The sequence below is a fragment of the Augochlora pura genome, chromosome 10, assembly GCF_028453695.1.
Source record: "Augochlora pura isolate Apur16 chromosome 10, APUR_v2.2.1, whole genome shotgun sequence".
NCBI classification, from domain to species: domain Eukaryota; kingdom Metazoa; phylum Arthropoda; class Insecta; order Hymenoptera; family Halictidae; genus Augochlora; species Augochlora pura.
The window spans coordinates 17,264,981-17,286,658 of NC_135781.1; the positions used below are offsets into that span (position 1 = coordinate 17,264,981).

General features: G+C 39.0%; 1 protein-coding gene across 1 annotated transcript in view; it reads right to left on the bottom strand.

Annotated features, from left to right (window-relative positions):
• The window catches only part of LOC144475690 (putative receptor-type tyrosine-protein phosphatase mosPTP-1), a 784,928-nt gene extending 763,559 nt beyond the window's left edge, over nt 1-21,369 (bottom strand). Inside the window, exon 1 of the mRNA XM_078191827.1 lies at nt 21,248-21,369. Coding sequence (XP_078047953.1) covers nt 21,248-21,332 — 85 coding nt within the window. The 5' untranslated portion in view covers nt 21,333-21,369. The remainder of the gene's footprint in view (nt 1-21,247) is intronic.
• Nucleotides 21,370-21,678: the final 309 nt, after the last annotated feature.

Consider the following 21,678-nt stretch of genomic DNA (forward strand, 5'->3'; position numbering starts at 1 on the left):
TAGGAACCGAACACATGTTTTTTTCTTTTTACTTCGTTGCTTAAAGTCGCATCAACTACTGATAAGGTTATTAGTAACTGTAACTAACTAGTTAAATAGTTTAACTAGAAAAAGAACGTCGTGAAAAGAACGATGAACGTTGATAAGGTAACAGCGGGACCACGTATTCGTAGTCAAGTGAATTATAGCTTTTAAAGGGAAACACGATGAAACACGGCCTTTCACGCTATAAATAATATGGGCAGGTATCGGAGTTCCTCATCAGGAGCAGCACTTTCGCGTGCCGCCGAGCAACCCACAATAGCCAACATGCGTTAATTACAGAGCTACGAGCTGCCGTGCTCCTGCGCGGAGCGCCAAGTGCAACAATGTCGATCTCCGAAGAACCTTTGAATTTCGTCGAAAAATCTGTCGCCTCTAACGAGCGAGCCGCGCGTTTCAATAAACTTCCAATAATCGACGATCACGTCCCGCAGAGAGCGGGAGAAAGGAGAGCGACAACAGCGCGCGTGTAAATCAGAAAGGCGCGTCCCGAATTCGGCGCTCGAGCGATGATTTGTACGAACGCGAACGGCGAATGTTGCCGAAACGACTGTCAGCTACGGAATGTACATCAATTTGCCCCGCTTTGTTCGCTGCCCCATCGGCTGTCTACTTCGAATCGCGTGCAAACGATTAACGAACGAACCTAATGAAGAGTGGACACTTCCCGAGTGCCAGAGGAATTCGTGGCCCTTCAATAATTGCTAGAACGGCGGTCATAAAAATTCCCAACGAAACGAGAATAATATATTTATTGAACCAATCGTTGTAAACTTAAGATTTATCGCTCCGAAATTTGGCGTGCTCGATGCACTGTGAGTTATGAACTGCTGTCGCTATAATTCATAGTTTCGTCATGTATTATGATGCTCCGTACGTACATCGGTTTAAATCTAGTAAAATAGAAGAGATTCAAATAATGGCATGTTTAACGTTCAGGGACACTTGAGAAATTCAAACGTACAAATACTTCTTTCAACAGAATTATATCTTTAGAAATATATATTTTACTAAGCAAATATTAGGATTATATTTCCAATCGAGAAAAGCAATAATGGGAAATATATTTCAGACTATCGATGACAGTTTTTGCCGAGTTGCCATGTATGTAAAACGTGCTTATATCCGTTCATATGTACGGAAGCTATAAAACCACAGATTCGATTGCATTGTATGGACAAACATATAGAAATGATTTGCACGAGTTAATTATATCATGCCATGTAAGATTATTCCATTACAAAATTGCATTAAATCTGTTCTACTTTCGCCGTAATAAACTCTGCAGATCTTACTATTTCCAAGTAATATGTAATTATCGAATTATGTATATGATTATTAAATGCTCAAACTATTGAATTATTTAATCATTGAATTAATGAACTACTTAATTATTGAATTGTTTAATTATTTAATTATGTATCGACTAATTCTGCGAGAAAAAATAAACGTACAAGTAAACAAGATTGAGAAGTAAATTGCAACGAGACGGCGTGAAAGAATTAGATTGCCGGGGCCGAGATTGGAATCCGGATATCTCGTCTCGCTGAGGATCGTGAAAATAAGTTTCATCGGCCGAGCATTCCGTCCAACTTTAATATTCGCGAAGTGTCCGTCGGCCGTGATAAGTTTCAGAAAAGTGTCGATTAAACTTATTCCATTAACCGGGCGAATCCTGTGAGTATCGCGACCTAATCGACAATATTCGTTACCGACCGCGCATGAATTGCGAGCGCTCGATGGGAATACACGTTTTCGTCGAGCCGCGTAACCGCGCGCGCCATCGCGTCCGTGTTAATAGGGATTCGACAAGTACGGAGCCGCGGTGAATGTAAACTAGCCGGGTTAGCCGCAGACGTTTGTAAACCGTGCAAATCATCGGCAAAGAAGGACGCCACGAAAGTTCTTCTTGGCAAAAAGGGCGATGGAAAGTAACGGCCCTCCACCAGTAACGATATGGGGACGAGTACAAACACGTCGAATATTCGGGAAAACGACGATAGATTTCGACCAATCCGCCAAACGGGATATATCTGTGGGTGCGAAAGTTCAGTCGAGCCGCGCTCGCTGAAATAAAAAGACCTGGACACCTCGGGGCTTTTTCTACGATTCCATTTCGAAAATTATTATTTACACAGTTCTCTTTGCTCAACTGTATAAACTCGCCGAGTCCCGTTAATGGCCTCAGATAATCCATTTAGCTAAGAAACGCCCGAGAAAAAACACCCTCACGGCTAAAGGAGGCAATCCTCGAATCAGCTTAGCTGAATGAACCGATTGTCTGACGATGACACAGTTCATCCACTTTCTCTAGTGATTTCGTCTTTCTCGTTATCTTACTGCAGTTACGGGGAGCAAACAATAGAATCGATTAATTTCGCGATATTCAAAATTGCGTTATACGTGCACAATATTTAGTGCGATATACGTAATTTAAAATGATGTACTTTAAAACTAGGTATTCGTAAAAATGATTTTCCATGTAGAAATAAATTATTCGATAAACAATTCCTTCGAAAAAGTACTACTTTGTTACGAATAACTGCGCGATTAACTGTACGAAAAACCGGCAACTTTGTTTTCACGCATAATTGTTTGAAAACACACACACACATATACCATTTCTTGAGTAAACTGTGTGTGTGCGTACGAATTTACTCATTTACCAATTTATTCATTCTATTAAATAGTGCTAGTAGCTTTATATTATCGAAGGAAGTGTATCGGTGGATCGGCTATTATTTCAGTTTTCCGTGTGTTCGCGACCGCGGTGCTCTTGGCGAGTTATCCTGCCATTAAACACACTGGCCACGTTACGAAACGAGCCGTTGTCTCTGCCATTTAGAACCGAAAGAAAGGCAATTGTGCCCCGAAACGCAACGTTCTCTTTTCGTAGTTCAGTCTCGTTCGCGTGATATCCCCGCGGCATAAAGTGTTTTTTATCAGCAGTTTAACGGTCCGCAGCACTGGACAATGTTCCGTCCATTCATCCAGAAAAAAATACCTGTCCCATCGATCGTAGGATCAGGAACGATATCCTGTTCTGTCGATAGCAGCGACGCCTTGTAAAACGACGCAACGGAGCTGGCATCTATTGATCAAATGATCACAATAGGATCACAATGGGAACATGAACGTCGCGGATGCAATGCGTTGCACCGGCTCGACTTTCCTGTGTGTAAATGCTGGCTGGCGAAGCCCCTAAAGGTGAGTCCCCCCATGCTGTGCCCGCGTGTTCATGTAAACGTGGACATATCGGAAGGGTTCCGATGAAACCGAGCCCACACGCGCATCCACTAAAAAGCTGACCATTCTCGCGGCACGACTGCGGATCAATATACCAGACGTCGATGCGAGATGACCACAAATCGATACCTCCCTGTCACGAAGCGACATGTTTCGACCGTTGCACGACTCGTTCCCAGTAACCCCCCTGATGTCGATTAGCTCTTTATCCGTTCCCCGCGTGTACCTGTTTCGATGCGCGCGGATATATTATACGTATGATATGTTTTTATTCCTTTACATGTGTGTAAGAAAAGAAACTGCGTTGAATTACGGTGTAAGAATGAAAGATGGATCGGCTACAGTTACTCCATCACAATATTTTTTGACACTGAAAGGTTTACTGAGGTGGTTATGAAAAATCGGTAATCATCGATACATTACTGTTGTAATCATCGTTACATTGCACTCTATTTGTGTAAGTATGGTATTACTACGGTACTGTTATCAGAGTGGGGACCGGAAAAAGAAAAAAATAGTAGTGTTTTAGTTTTTATGCAATCCTTTCTCTACACTCGCACGTATTGCTGTTGTATGCCGATCGTCCGATGCTTACCCTATTTCACTGAATCTCAACGTAACCTACGGTCGATTTCTGTCACCGTCTTTAGCCAAATAATGTGTTGTTATTGGTGGGGAGACCCATGAGGAGATAAGGAAGGGACACCGTTGCCTTTGGGAATGGGGACTAGAGCCCGGCGACCGGTGTTTGCCCTGAAAATGGCTACTCGCACGGACAAGTAGTTGAACGGCGCTGCTGTAGGAGGTATGTACTGCACAGGCGTACGCGAAAGGAACTATCACCGATTGTAAAAATGATTCACATTGCACCTGGCAGTCTATATCAGAGGTAAATCTTTAAAATAAAAAAAGTAAGGATAGAATCGGTCCATCTCTCCTTCTTACAATGTGGTTTTTATACTAACCTGGGTTCACTGTAAGGTAGTAAAAATGCCGAAAATAACAAATATTTTGTATACATATATATTATATACATACATATATTTTATATACATATGTAATATATTTTTATATTTATTATATATTTAAATGTATATAATATATATCTTATAAAATAGAAAACGCTGTACAATTCCATACAATTTAAGTTAATACATTAATTGAATTATATTATATAATATTTACGTATTTATCAAATTCTACAGACTTAAAAAAATTATTCGATTTGAAACACTATTATTACGAAGCATTAATGTCGCGGAAGTGAAATTATTTGATTCGCGGCGTTCTTCCTTGCAGTCACACTATCTTGGTGACGTGCTGATAACTACAACAGTTGTGCATGATCGTGATTAAGACATATTTCGGAATTTTTATTGTGTAATTGTTGAGACCTCTTTTATCAACATCATGTTTATATTTCATTCAGTGTAATCACTGAATAAGGAAAATAATAAGACTTTCGCATGTTAGTAAGCACTGGATGGCCATTGTTAGAAGGAGAAACAGAATGTATGTCTCCTAACAAGTTAGTCAACAAAAATATTACTAAGTAATTTTCAGCAGAACTACCACGGATATTAATAATATTACAACGTAATCCCGCAGCGATTGTTAACATTTTGGTGCATCATTAAATTTTCAGGTATACGTTCAACATACGAAGATCTTGAGTAAAAGCATTAGTTGGAGAAGTATTTTTTACAGTATAATATTCCGTTGAGATAATTCAAAAATTGTTTAAATTTTTGTACTTCACTTGCATTCCTACATAAAACTTCAAACTCTCTCGGGAAAATTCAGAGGTGGAACCGATACACCAAAAGGCTGTCCTAGAGTACGAGGATCTGAACAACTTTGGCCCGAATTCTCTGTTCGTGATACAGACTGAATTATGGCAGCATTATACACTTCCAGACAATTTAGCCGGTGCCCTGTCATGTTTGCTCGAAAAGTGTCATCACATAGACCAAACGTTTGACGATATTTCGATTATTTAGCAGACTTCGCCAATAAAACAATGTACACCAACAGATTTTTTTAATCTGGAAAGGGAAATTTCGTAACGAACGACGCGTAAACGTCACAATCACAAGCGAGTGCTCTGCTCAACAGCAGCTGCTGGTTGTCACTGTTATCATTAATTGGCTTTGCGATTTGAGCACGATCGACGGACTCGGCAGTAAAAATTGATCAAAAATTTTCTCGGTAGTCGACCGCGCAACACTGAACTCGTTAGGCAGCGAAGGAATGCCAGGAAATCTCGGTCGACAAGTTTGCTCCTCGACTGTCCAACTTCAGCCGACGAACTTAAAGCTAGTTTGTAGGTCGGCAGGTAAGAAGTAGCGCCGTAATTAGAATAATAATTAGTTTCGCGATATTTGGCCTGGATTTGTCGGGGCAACACGGCTCTGACGGCGTCGTTCTGTGGAATCGAACCCGTTACAAGGAGATAAGATTACACAACCGTGACATTCCGGTGCGGGATCCGCCGATAATTACGTTTGACGTGAACTCGAGCGAAAGCTGATCGTTTCAGCCTACCTAGAACGCTACGCACCCGACAGACGCCGTATCTCGAATCTTTTCCTGGCTGTGTTTCTGTTCCTATGCGTTCCTACGCCCGTTGCTCGATAAGTACTTACTAGTGTTAGGCATTTGTCAAGATCTGTTCCGTTCGTGTTAGGCTTAGCGCGTGTGCATGCCGGTCCGGAGTGGGTATTAACGTGAGTATCAGGCAAGCACGTACGTAATTATACCTCCGCTGCTCGCTTCGGTTAGACTCGTTTCAAGAACGACCGCGGTTATCTACCTGTGATTCCTGACACCTTCGCCTCTGTTCCAAAAGTATAGCCATCGTGAGACCGGAGTCACACGAACGTATCAAGCAATGCGCGTTCTCATTACGGTCACATGAGCTACGTTGTTTACCGCATTCGTGACTTTTGCACATCGGTGGATGTTCTACGACAAATAGAATGGGTGGATTGTTCTCATTCTTTGGTCATAGATTTTTGTTATTACGAAAGAAGATGTAGTGGAGAAAATCTGTATGAAGACACTAATATTTCTTAGTAAAAGAAGCTAACTACATATTCTGATAGTAAGATTAAAACAACTTAACAAACAAAAGAATTTCGTTACTTTTTTCTTTGTTAAGTTGCTCTTTTATTTCTTATTATTCCCTCATATATTTAATTAACTTTTAATTTTATTATCAAACTATTTAGCTTCTTTTACACCTGTTTTTCAATTTACGCGGCACTTTTTCGCACAGTTTTCTGCCCGGTAAATTATAACACTGTTTATAAGGCCAGTGGATCTTTGTAAAACTCCTGAATAAACCAAAAAAATGGAAAGGTGCCATTATAAACGTTGAGCGAAGCTTTTAAAAATTTTGACAAAAAATGAAATGTTGCAGCGATGAGAACTTTGTCAGAGAAAATATTGAGAAACAATGAACCGATAAAATTGTTATTAACGATAAAAATCTATGGTTCAGCAGATAATAATAGTATCGTTACAGTATAATGAAACAGCGTAAATAATCGTGGAGTATGACTGTAAATAATTCGAGTTCATGTAATCGCATTAGAAAAGCAATGCCAAATAATGCACCCAATCGAAAATCTATTACAACGTCCATCTTCGTCCAAATGTCTCCTGTAATCGACACTGAAGTGTCTATGAAGATACCGAAGTATCTTGATAATAACGAAAGAAGAAAACTGCAAAAGACTTCAGATTATCGGCATCGTTTCTTATTGTCTCCTTAAAAGGATTATATGACTTTGAGGTTCCAACAACCACAAAGGACTTTCTTTTACCCCTTGCCGTACTATTTTCTTCGTAGTCAGAATGATTAGTAATTGCTAAAAAGGAAAAGAAAAAATTTATATTTATCGCATGTCTATGTCTATTGAAATATTCAAATACTGATGGCAAGAAGTAAGAATTTTGTTGAGACTGATGAAAGCCAAATAGCATTCATATTTAAGAGATTGTCACTAGAAATGTTCATGTGTGAGACAGGTTTAAGAACTATATAGTATCACTGACACAGGTCGATTTTGTATTAATCAATACAATCGACATCAATTTCGGATAACGCACATATTTAACTGGGCTGAAATGTTGGTTAGGCAAAGGAAGGCGAGATTGATTGACATTTAATGACCCCACTACTCCGTAGAGTCTAATAGTCATAACTCCTGTGGCATACATTTTCATTATTGGTTGAAATGATCGTGTCTATAATGCAGATTGCCATTCGTCATCCCGTTACTCCAGCACGATACGTACATTTGCAGTAAACGATTTGTACATATTACTAATGACGAACAGCGTTTGAGATATGTATACATCCTTTAAGTTATTGATGGTGAAAATCGAATTTAGCTTCGTTCCGACTCTAATTTTGTTGAGTCTCTACAATTAAATGTTCTATACCGATTACCATGCTCCCAGTGTAATTACAATTATTAAGTGGACACTCGAGCGCGCAGGAGGAACGTAATTGTGATCGAATACAAATGTTTGTGTACATTCTTCGCATACAGAGTATCCCAGAACGATGCCCTCAGTATGCTTGGTATTTCATTCCGAATGAAGTAGGCCATGCGCTCTTATGTTAAATCATCTTAAGTGTTAAATCATCATTTGTGACATAGGGAATAAATACTACTTCGATCTACAATTAATTTTGTAAACAGGGATAGTTTCCTCATAGTAACAAACAAGAAGCGGTATTATTTACTGACCAAATTTATTGTCAAGGTAATTCAGAGTTAAATTAATATATAGTAACTTTATAATCTATTGCGCGTGTCTTTTTAAGATTTCACATGTTACCGGCGATGTATGAAAAGCCGACAACCTATAAAATACCTAGACATTGTATATAATGTCCGTCGTTTTTAGGCAATGTAAGAAATATGACAATTATTACATACTTCCCTTAGGCATTGCACATAATACCGAGGCGTTTTATAGAATGACAAATGCTATTTAGGCAAAGTATGAAAAAGGTCCTGATAAGGCTGTTATATAAATGATATGCATAGAATGCCTAGGAAATATGTGAATTACGAATTGTTGCATACATTGCCTAAAAACACCGGGCATTATATACTATCCCCAGACATTCTATATAATTACGGATTTCAAAATTGTAGTCGCTATGAAACATTTGCGACATTGATACAAAGAAGATCTAACCCAAGCATGAAATAAACCTAAACAGTATATAATATTTTCCATTAAATTTCAAATGACCAAGCTGCAAAAAAATTGCACAGTTAATTCGAGATACACCCGATAGGAGACCCTTGCACATAGGTAGGCGAGAAACACATCTGCACGCGTTCCTACGCGCACACCTTAAGTCTAATTCGGAGGGCGCGTACCGCTATCTCCGGAACGCGACCTTTCTTCCCCTACGGTTCATTTACCCCATTTGTAGGTACCGAATCGCGAGGGCGTTACATTCAACGCGATATTCACTGGTAAGTGTTCATTAAACCCGAGCGTTCTGGTGCGAGTGTTAATCATAAGAGAAGACGTACATATGTATACATTGGAAGGAACTGTTCGAAGAGAGAGAGAGGGAGAGAGAGGGAGAGAGAGGGGGAAGAGGGAGAGGGAGAGAGAGAGGAAGGGAGAGAGAGGGAGGGAGTGAGAGGGAGGGAGAGGGAGGGAGAGGGAGGGAGAGAGAGGGAGAGAGGGAGAGAGAGTGGTTGTGCGAGGAGGTCGAACGGTCCACCTGCCGGCGTGCCATTTTTCAGGAGACATATTTCCGAGGCGGCTTCTGGGTTCAGGGCTGCGGATAAAGTACGTTTCACGGGTCCCTGGCGTCCGACAATTGATCGGTATCCGGCGTCGTTAGAGCCGGAGCCACTTGAACCAAATTTGTGACGCAAAAAATTTCACCAACCATCGGCCCGACGAACGTGTTCGCTCTACGATCGCACGAGATCAACATTGTTCCAGATATCTGATTTCTATGAACCCAGTCGACCGATTTGATCGAGTTATATTCTTCACACGCATATCTTCACCCAGTTCGGATATCAAATGAATCAGCCGCGGCAATCGACCGAGCACACGTCACAGAAAAGAGGTATGCGGTGAATAATTAGGACGACATTAGAAATGCGTTAATGAGGTATCCACGGAACGCTACCGCTCGGATTTCCCCGATAATTAATACGGGAACCGATGGCGACCCTAGACGACCGAGCCTCATCTCCAGTTCAACGAACATTTCTATCCGTTTCGCTCTGTTAAATGTGTGCTCAAGAATTCCCACTGTAAAAAACGTAGCGCCCTGTCTTCCGCTCTCGACATTTAGCACCCTAGATTGTCAGATCTCGTCGAATTTGTTTTTCTTTTTCAGTTGAAACCAGAAATCATTACTCTGTCATCTGAACTCGCTTGCCTGCACTGTGATTCGTTGTGCAAAGTACAAATTTTCAAAATCTGTTCTGAGAAGGAGAAAGCAAACAGAAATATTCAAAAATTGTTGTCCTTAATCTACTAGTTACTGCTAGGCTTTATATAAATGCATAAAGCTCTCTAGTTATAACTAGATACAAATGCATAAAGTCTCCTAATTATAACTAGATGCAAAATGCTTAAAATGCACTAGTCATAACCAGACTGTATTCATTTATGACCAGCAGAAGTAGATGAAACATAAGAAAAGGAAAAACATTTGCAGAATATTAAAATAATATTTTACCAATTTCAATACATCAAGATGAAGTAAAGGTAAAAATGTCTACGTAATTGCTGCGTCTTACAATTAACGCGGACAATTTTAATTTTGCATTCGCTTGAATAGCTAGAGATCTCAGCAAGATAGCTCCCACTCGACATTATGAATCAATCAAATAAAATATCTCGTTAACTCAGCTAGGAATTATGTAAGATTTATACAGAAAGTGTTGCTTTTCATTTGAAGCAACAACTGAAGGAATGCTCAACGTATTTCTAGACACCTTGTATAACGTGTATGGGCCTTTCGTCAGTAAGGTTGGTGAAACTTTCTAAAGGCGTGTAGGTTCGCTTTTCACAGTCAAAGGGTTAATACCGGTCTACACGAGCCTTCCGGCGGCAAAGAAGACTGTCCTCGTCGAAACACAAATATAATAGCAAAAGCAAATACATGCTGTCGTTGGGTTCGTCAATTTCCAAGGCAACCGTGCCTCGAGGGCGTTTGAAAGAAAGCTGAAACTTCCTCTTCGAGAATGAGAAAGATTCTATTATCACTCAAAACAAAACTTCCTAGTTGTTTCATCAAAAAGATATCAGTGATGAAGTGACTGTAGCTAATTTATCTAAGACCGGAGGTGCCCGCCATGTGGATTCTGTTTCTGTACCTAGAATAATGCAAAATAAATAGATGTTCTTCTAAATACTGTTCTTCTTGTGTAACTTCTTCGGCGATTAATTGAAAATCAAGCTACTTGTCCTTTTGCTAATTACGACGCTAATAGAAACGCATTGTGCTACTTAAACATTTGGGGACGTATGTCTATGCTCAGCCAACAAAGCTATTTATTTATTTTTTTATTTTTACATAAAGTTAAAACATATTATTACGTTATATACATATGTATATATAAATTTTTAATACTAATTAATAAATTTTGTTTATCTTACCTAATCTTGAATGTTACTTTTTACTGTTTGTTCAACAAAAATTAATTCCGATCAGCATGGTACGTATATGTATATGAACTTAATACGACCGCAATCTCATTGTTAAAACTAACAGAGATATATCAGATTTAAATTTCACGTCAATCCTACTCACGGAAGAGAACGGTAAACAATAAAATACTTGTTCAAAAATCATCGCATTACATAGTATGTATTTATACATATGTGTAGAACATGTCTCACTGCATTATTCAGTGAGAATTGGATACTTTCTCGAAAGATTGCAAGAGTTTGTTACTAAATAATTTGAATTTATAAAATAGTCCGCGCGTATAACAACATGTCTGATATTGGATAGCCTTCAACCTGAAATTAAAGGTGAGCGATATAAATAGGAAACCAAGAACCTGATCCATGAATTCATTTCCACCCTCCTTACGTAGAATCAATGAATTCAACAGGATTTCCTCCCACGTAAAAATTCTCGCGAGAAGAAAGCAACTTGTTCGTTAACATTCAAAGTATTAAAAATAGTTAATTGTTATTTAATATTTACGAAACGCGCACACAGTGCAAAATAATAATTCGTCCTCGACATAGTGCATAGAGATCCGATTAACGTTCTAACCATTAAAAATGAAACGTCAATTATTAACGCATAATCTGCGCTGAATATTTAACGTTAAGTAGAATGTTTTAACTATCGATATTCAAACTCGGCAAGCGTCTATCGGTATATTTGTCGCATATTTGTCGGCAATCGTACAAAGCGGGCAGCGACGAACGACAATCACAGCGAAATGATGAAGTACTTGTCCATCAGCGTTTGTTCGGTCGCGGAAACGTAAGAACGATTAGGTAAAAACTTCGAGAGCAGCATATTTCGTCGAAATTACACAAATTTGCGTGCTTTCGACGCGAACAGATTAACAACATCTCCGTAATCAATAACGATTAGTCTCTGCCCTCGAACGGTGTCGGGCTAATGCAGCTAGTGTATAACCAGTATTGAGATCTATGAATTACTCATTACTCCGTGGTAAATCACGCAGCTCGGTTATACTTGCGCTACGAAATCCTCAAAGAAATGTAACTCGCACAGAAGAATGGCTCGTTCCCGACAATCTGCGCCGTCACCATTAGCTAAAATTTTTAAAAGTACTTCTGACTGTTGGGATGGCAGGTATGCACCTTGCTTCGAAGCAACGAAAAAAAAATCCATTTTACAGAAGTTTAAATTAAGGGAATATTTTTCTCACCTTAATTAAATTAAGAGAACATGGAAGAAACTTTACTTTGGATACTGAAGTTGTGTTGGTGCATCGCTTGTGAAATTTTCTGTTGCATTCTATTGATATAGCGCGGAAACTTTACGCAGAGTCGTTTATATTTGGTGCTTCAATATTGAACGATACGTGCAAGTTAATTGATATTATGTTACGTTAGATATTAAATATCTTGTAGCTGATTGCTCGATATAACGTTACAGCGATCCCATGTAACGTGTAACGATGATTGTAGTTAACAATCGCTAACTGATAGCTTTCGAAAATATAATTGCAATGTTTGTTAAGAAACCTGAAATTTCAGATTGGAAGATACTGCATGTGTCTTCTTATACGTTAGGTATATAAGTAATATGAAATGAACACTTATTGTATATTGTGTACTTGCTGTTGTATTGTATCTTGCACCGATAAGTATAACAAGATTTGTCGGTTTCTATTTTAATATCAAGTCTAATATCACTCTATGACTTTCAATTAACACAGAAACGATCATTGTTGCAATGAGACAAAAATTTAAAGAGAATTTACAGAAAGGAGACATCTACTTTCTGCAGAGACTTTTAACTAGTTAAATTTACTTTAATAATTTAAAAACGGGCATGCTGGACAATTATATGGTAATAGTTACCATTGTCGAGACAGAGTCCCAATTAAAGAAATGATAGCATGTTTCATGATTGATACCACGATGTGACATCTATGTTAAAATAAAGAAGCTAAATAAGTTCCAAAGAATTCTCTGTTTTCATATGAAGATGCAATAGTAAATGTGTTCGAGTTCGTCAATTTCTGAGAATTTTACGGCGTTTCATATTACGTTCAGTTTCATATTCCGCGCATTTGCCCTACATTTACTGACCGGATTGCCGCATGCATTCCTTTAAGCCCGAGAACAAAACATCCCGATGTGCAGTTTCTCGAATGACAGTCGCATCGATTGCCGGATTTAAACGTATATGTACTCTGGTCGTTCTTCTGTGCGCATTTTCTATTCGAGGCCATGATCTCCTCAGCGCGTAGTTGTATGCTGCACCACACGATGATGAATTGTTTTTTTCTTCGACAGCTACACACGGAAACAGTGTGTCACATGAACACGCGTTTCTTTTTCGTTGTGCGAAAAATGGAAATGTTATATAGAAATGTTATATCGACATGTAAGAATCAGGGAGAGGTGTATATTGATGCATAAAACCTTTCTTTTTCTATAATTGCGAAATTTACTCAACTATTGAAAATATTTTAACCGGCACCTGTGATAAATTGCAGTCTCGAATTTCCAGGTGTCGGTGTGCTTGGAATGTGTCGATTGTAGGATGGGGCAACCACTATCATAAATTTCTTGTCAATAGAGAAATTCATATAATCCGTGGAATAATATTTTCATCGATGCCGTCTGCGCAAGCCGACAATTTCATTCATGGAAATTCAATTAATGGCAGAGAAAGCGGACTTCAGACGACAATCAATGCCCATCAGCCGAATGGGGAGTTTTCAAAATTTAATCACGTTGAAAATAAACGCAACTTGATTAATTTATCCGCGATCGCTAATATGTACATTGCCGGATTCCTTCGGTAAAATCATTGTGCATTCTTCGCGACTTTATCGCCGAAATCGCGTGTTCAGTCGCTGTCAATATAGGGATTCCTGGGTAATCGTTTAATCGCGCATGATTACAGAACTAAATCGATGTGCTCGATTCTAGTCCTTTTGCACTTCGACGTTCTTCGTTGGAGGATATAACTACACTACTGGTAATTATGGTGCTTCCGAAACTCGTTATTTTTGTTTCATGAAATCCGTGCAAATATAATTTCGCGCTAAATTCTACTCGAATACAGAATTTATTAGACTGCGAATTTTATGCATTCATGACGAAAATGAGTAGATCAATCTCAAAACGGTAAAAACAATACAGTATTATCTGCGATTATCAAGTTATTATGTGAGCTATTAATGTTTTTGTAGCTTCAATATCTTTCAACTAATGCAGGCAATTTTAAAACAAAATAACTTTTTTAAAATGCGACCAAACTACAATTTCAAATTTTTTTAGTGCAATTAAATTACTGGGCAATTTATACAAAAACTTTTGCCAAAAAATTTTTAAGATATTGATTAGTAAACTAGACCCCATAAAATTCCTAAAAGTTTTTATTGTTTGGCCTAGTTTAAAAGAATGTTAGACCGTTTCAAAACATTACCGGAACACTTTTTGACATCGCTTTAGATCAATCTAAGGACAAGACTATTCACGAACAACGCTATCGAAAAAATCACTAAAGGTTTAATCTAGCATTATAGTCATGTAAACGTCCTCTTATCCGCATTCTCTAATTTTCTTAATCAATGTAACTGGCTGGTGATTTTCGAAATTTTCCGCTTATAAATCGTAAGAATGGCATGTGTCCGTTTGGACATCTGACTGCGTCGTGCTTTACGATTTTTCTATGGTGTCGGTCATTTCAGGCACGTGCTTGCCGGTAAAATATGTACATACATGCATAGTGTAGTGGTTTGGCGATACACGAGCGACCCGCATAATGCGAGCGAGTCAAATACGACGGAAGGACCGTTTTCAGGTCGCGCGTTACGCTTTGTTTGTAGCCAGCGATGCACGAAGCGTGTGGCGTGGCGGCGACGCAATGATCATTCCGCAGATTTGCGAATATTAAAGCACATCGACAGTTTCGACCGTCGATTGGTCACGGGGCTTATCTGTGCAAACAATTTCACCCGATGACCTGGGCCATGGCAAAAAGTTACTGCATTTTAATAACCCGGTTCACCTGGTCGGTCCGTACTGTTCCACGAAGATTAATGCGTCGGGATGAAGAACGGCAGCCCCGGTTATCGATTCGGTACCCCGCGACTTCTTCATCCAATTTCACTTTCGTCCGGCCCTCCGCACCACCGCGCTATTCATGCTTTTATTATCGTGTAAAATATTCGACCGCCGCCTAAGTTCAGCAATTCCCTACCCGCGCGCGCAAATTGAAAATTCTTTATTCATAGGAAGAGTAAAAGAAGAAGAGAAGATTCGTGGCTACAGGGACTGGACAACTATCTTTCAACATCAGCCAGGTTGTCGATTTAGGTGGTAAAACAATTAACGCGGCGGTCACACGATGTCGTTATCCTGACTGAAAGTGAAAAATCAATGCGTCCCCGTAATAGATATCCGCGGATAAGTTGAACGGATAATATGGAAATACCCGGTCCCGTTTAAGCGGCGAACGCGAGTCGAGGACGGAAATAGAGAAACGGTTCATAGAGATTAACGCAAGGTATACTTTATCGATTCTAGATGTATTATTCGACGGACATTGTATGCGTAACTCTTCCGAGTACGTTCTGATATTATTTCACGATCGTACCGCCAAATCCGACCGGATATTTTCAAGTTAATATTAATTGCGGTTTTTCACTGTGACGAAATCACCCCGTCTGAACCACGGCCGGCTTCCACGACGATTTTCGGAAGCCATTTTTACGAAATGCGGTTATAAATGCTGGGCGTAAAAATACTGAACGCCACGCGTTGAGAACAATCGGCTGTGCGCTATATTACGTGCATTAATTGCATATTCTGTATACATTATTTTCGCATCTCGCTCTTAAATAAAATTTAACGCGAATGAACGGCGCGAGATGCACGTGCTTTCAATGCTAATTTATGTTAATTTAATTTCCCACCCTATGAATCCCCGGTTTAATTGTGCTTTAATCGAAATGTGTCTTTCAATTTTCCACCGTCGCGGACCAGAGATACAACCGGACATATTTACGCATCGATACACGATGAAAGTTGCTGCGACTTATCGCAAAACGATATCGACGTTGAAAGCAACTGCCCGCGTCTCGTTTCCATTGTTACCGTACAGTCATCTCTCCAGTGTGTTGGATTTATTTATGAAGCCTACCCTATTTCTTTTGAATATTTCCCGCAATACAATTAATTCTGTAACGCACGCTATTTTTCGACGCAATTTATTTTGTTTCCAGAAAAATTGTTTCTTGTTGATACGCAATATCCCATTTTGTAATCTATAAATGGATTTATTTTCCAAACTGTTCGTTACTCAAAAACTCTGTCAAAGGGAATTTTGATCCGCTTCCTGGTAAAAATAATTTAACGAATTTAGATTAATCTTTTAATATCGGATCAACTATTTCGAACACATCATTTGGTATTGTCTACGATACAGTATTGACCTTTTTCTGTTCAGTGTCCGTCGACTTGCGAAATACTTTGATTCAATGAAACATAAACGCGCAACTTTATGAATTATTTGCTTTAATCTCTTATTTATTTGCTTGTAAAGTGTAAGAAAGTATCTGCAATAGATTCCTTTTTATATTCTGCGAAAGAATTAGAATCAAAGAAGCGAACAAAAATGACTGATTCCTTGTAATATATATTTGTATATATTATTATGTGCTATTTCACCTTGTTAGAGCTTCCATGTGTGTATATCAATCGGATTAAACGATCAATCGTTTATATTGCTAGGGGTCCAGTCCCATGGTCACCGGTTAAAGACTGCACGTTCAACCAAGGACGAATTAATATTTTTGAATCAATAGATGTACGCGTAACGAACATTTCAACTTTAAATGCATATATTCTTTGTTCGGTAAGTTGATTCATTTTGAGACAATATCCGTTTCGTAGGGTGTTAAAAAAGCACTTGATTCAGTATTTTAATAAAATACTAAATCCGATCAATAAAAAGCAAAACTTCTACGAGCGTAAAATTTCAAAAGCTGCCAGAAAAATAGAAACAAGATGTTTTTTAATCTAAATGTTAAAAAATCATGTTTTATTTTCTCGTGAAAAAAATGAAAAAGTACTATGTTAACTTGAAGTTGAAATTAATTAAGCATCGCCTAAAAAATGATTAACATTCTCTTAATTACTATATAACATGTACATACACATAAGCATATAATCATTTGACATGATCTGATAACGTCATACAAGAATATTTGTTTTTTACATTTCTATCCTGCGGGGAGGCTTTGTTCTTGCTCACTGTGCGACGATCTAATAGAAAAAATTCAGAAACTTGAAAATTTGACTTCTTTTAAAAATGAATGTCTCAAAAATTGGAGAAACAATTTTCACTTCGTGTACAGCACGTGTAGAAAATATGTAAAAGAGTCGCCTGATTATCGAAACGTAACATTGGTTTTAGTGAACGCTAATGCGCAAGCTAGACATTAGCGTTTCACTCGGCCGAGTTAGAGTATTTTTCTCGGGTTACTATGATTCTGTGTTTATCACGCGTTAGTGATACACGGACAGGGTCCGAGCGGTGTGTTGCGGTAGATTGGTCGTCGGAACTGGCAATAGGCATTTAGAAGCATACGAAACGCGGTTTACCACGGTTACTAATTAATTTCAGGCGGTAAACTGGCGATTAACTGAGCGGTAATATGATCTCGTGGGTTGCACACTGCGAACACCTACGGATTGACAAATATGCGCAATCAGGTGAACGTGACGGGGGTCTGGGTTTGGCGAAAAGTTAAGCGGCAGTATGCTGCCCTCTCGGCCGGACCCAGGCATGCACCCAAGCTAAGCGATAATAGATTATCGTGCCTGAGATTCGACGAGGGCTTCAAGCTTCTCGGTGTCCTCCTTACTTCGGCAACAATTTCAATAGTTTCGTCGCGGCGAGGCAGCGCAAACTCCATTACTGATTGCTAAATCCCGAAATCTGTTATTCAGACTGGGAACACGGACATGTAATTAATATAATTGAGGGTCACCGAATCATGACCCTGCGATAATCATTCTCAACGAGTTTTTAGTACCACACTAGCTATTTATTAGATCACGGTATTAGAACACTACGATGGTCTTTATTAGAAATTTTACGTTTGTGACACTGAGAGCGCCTATATGCTATTATCCTATTGTGGTCGCCTGAGACTGAGGACACCTAAAGCGCTCAATATAATTTGATTTTCTGACACGAAAATTTTGTCGATAATTATTAAAGCAGATCTTATCTTAGTCAGACGAAAGGCCCAAATGTGTAGTGTGACGAAAATATAACAAAAGAAGTGAGACACGTTCAGAACACAAGAAATGTGATGCGGGTGATTATACATTTAAAATCTAAAATGGTTTTTAGAAAAAAAAACGCGTAACAATATTGCTAACATAACGATATACAATTATAGGTTTTCCTTATCTGATTGTTCACAAATCCTTCACACGTCATGTACGTGCTAACAAGTGTCATAATTTAGGAGATAAAAAAGATCTGTAAAAGAAATTTTGTTCTGTATAACTAACAACCACTGTTTTTTTACATTGAGATTTACATATAAAGAATACTGTACATTTGTATATGTTACATTTAAGAACGTCTTTGAATGAATACTTTAAAATAAAATAACTACGCGCATATCGATTACTTACAACTTCATGAGTTGTAACGCCGTGCATCGTAACGCTGACTTTATTTTTACGATGAGGAAAATCTAGTGATCAAAATAAACAACTTGTTTTGATATTTGAAAGCAATCTTTAAGGGGTTCAATAAAGTTCTGCTGTTTAATAACAGACACATTGCGAATCGTTATTCTAGTTCATATTTGCATACATCACGGACTAAAAGAGTGAGAAAGGGACAGTGAAAATCACTTTAAATTTCACAGGCACTGATGCTCTCTTGACTGGTTTTCACGAATCTACGAAAGCTTTTATTTACGGTCGAACTGGCTCTCTTATTTTCAATGGCTCGGTGGCCAAACCGCTAACGGGGAGTTATACACGCTCGGCTATGATACCCCCGTTTTGGGAGCTGAAGAATGTGCCGGAAGTAATCGATGAAAAAATGCTACCCGTTCCATTTAACCGTAACCGTGGCGCACGCATTACCGAAGTCGTTGACCCAGTACGATCTTTTGTGTTCCCCCGTTTGCAGCAATGAAAAGGTTAAGGCAATTCCGTATCGCGTTTCGCCGATCTCTTGTTTATCACTGCGAAAAAATGCCGACGAGTATTTTCCCCAGAACTTGCTGCGCGCTTTTCAATTATCGGGAAAGCTTCCGTGCAGTGGCTCAAGTTCCTGCCAATCGAACGAGTAATACTAGAATGATCGTTTCGAAAACACTAATTCGTAGCATTTCCTCTGCACTCGAAATCACGATTCCATTGTTGCAAATTTATTTCCCGGCCATTCCTCGCCAGGAACGAGCTCGTCGGCGAATAAATAAAGCACAAAACGTACTACCGCCGTCAAGATTAATTTGAACGTCGGTCTGTGTTCGACTCTTCCCGACTTTATTCCGCTTTTTATTCGCGCCGGTCGTCAAAAAGTGTGAGCCCTCATAAAGCGGAAAAATTCAGTGAAATGCAATTAGACGTTCCAGCGGAAAAGGAGCCAGCGAAAGGACAGACTGTGTCAGTTGAACTGTAAACACCGCGATCTTTTCCTAAGAAAGGAAAAACGTGGTATTTAATACGGTGCATCATACCGAGAATAGCCGGCGGAAAGCATCTCAAATATAATGCTATCTCCGACCCGACAAGAGTGTATCAGATAATGAGTGAAATGCAGGAAGGCGGAACAAAAATTTTACTGTGACGAATATATAAGCGCTTGTGAAAAGGTTCAGATTTTTTCCAACGACGATAAATTTAAAACCAGCTTCCTATGGTAGTTGGGGAATTTAATGTGCTAGGTTGCAATTGGCAGACCGTTTAATGTACGTATTTATCCTGATTCGCGCTTTCTTTCGTCTGTTTTAGATCTCTATGTTTGGCGAATTTAAAGTTACGAGTATAGTATCCGGTGCAGAGAAATGCGATTACGTGTGAAGTTCCGTGTGTAACAAATCAGCGCAAAAATGATTCGAGCGATTTAAAGAAAGCTACGAATTGCTGGAGAAAGAGTCGTATTAAAATCCCCACAAGAGATGTACTTGCGTAAAAGTATCCCAATGGAATTAATCAGATGCATAAAAGCGACTTAATTCGATCAGTTTTCATAGAATCTTGTTACTGTGATTATTGACAGAAAGGTTTCGTGCGCACGACAACGCATGACCGGCTTCTCTAATTCATAAAAAATAAAAGATATTGCACGGGAAGTTTAAACGTCTCTGTTATCTTCAATTATCATGCACTCCCATCTGTGTCCAACTTTATTGCAAATTACCCGTTTTAACGCTAGAAGGATTAATTGTATAAAGGCTTGTTTGCGACATAATGTTGTATGTACGTATTTAATTTTTCAAGATTCTAAAATTAGAATGACAGAAGAGATTGCGATTGAAATGAAACTTTCGCCGTGTGTTTCAAAATTTCTGTGATAGATACATATATATCTAAAAAGAAAAGGCAGCAACAGACATGAAAATTGTCTGGAGGGTTTTCGAAAGAATTTTAAATACTTTTTCTTTTGTAATGTGTATCCTACATTCTAAGCTAATTAAATAACATACAACAATAACAATACTTATTTTAAATAAAATGTGATAATGCTGTATCAATAATTTAACGGAGATAAAAAACAGATATTTTTACATTTTCGTATTATTATTTTCGCGACACTTTCTGCTTCAAATATGAATTTGTTTGTAGATCGTGGTGCAACCGGCTAAGGAATGATTATGCGTGGAGAAATGAATGGGAAACAGCAATAACAGTTTTCCTTACGGACAACTAGTTTACGGATATGAAAATTTACGCGATTCATGCACTCCTGAATAAGACCTGGTTGACTTGTCTGATCATGGTTGGATGATTCTACTGTTTGTATATACGTTTCAAAAATGATGTCATGTTCAAAACAGCAGTGAACTTAAATTTTGTACATGTATATAGAAATTGACGAATTATTGAACAAGTACTGTAAAAGCGTATCGTCGAAAGTAAAACTGATTAGGTTCGTAAAACGTTCAAACACTTTGAATGTCATATTAGTAATTCACGCGAACATTGTCCGACAATAGTATAAAAATAATACGCAGTGTTCGAGACTTACCAAAAGAACCACCGACAGCCGCCAACTTGAAGACGCCCCATAACAGGTAAGTGTAGATAATCCGGACCTGCATCCACCAATCCATGGTGTGTACAAGCCTCGTCCGCCCTGTGCGGGCAGCCTGCTACTCGACCCTAATCAACCTCGATCGGCCTTGACGCAAGTCATGCGATAAATCGAAGCGGTTCACGTGTCGGTCCTTTCGCCGTCGATCGGCGGGAAACTGGACACGTTTCTCAGCTCGCCACTGCTAGAAGGTCCGCGCAGGATCATCGAGATCGCGACGAGTAACTATCTCGATGCACTGACCGCTAACCCCCCATATGGTTCACTCGCGAGATCATCCATTGGGACCACGTTCACCGGAAAAACGCGAAACGATAGCAATCACGGATCGTGATTTTTCGTAAGCAACACGATATCCGCAATCG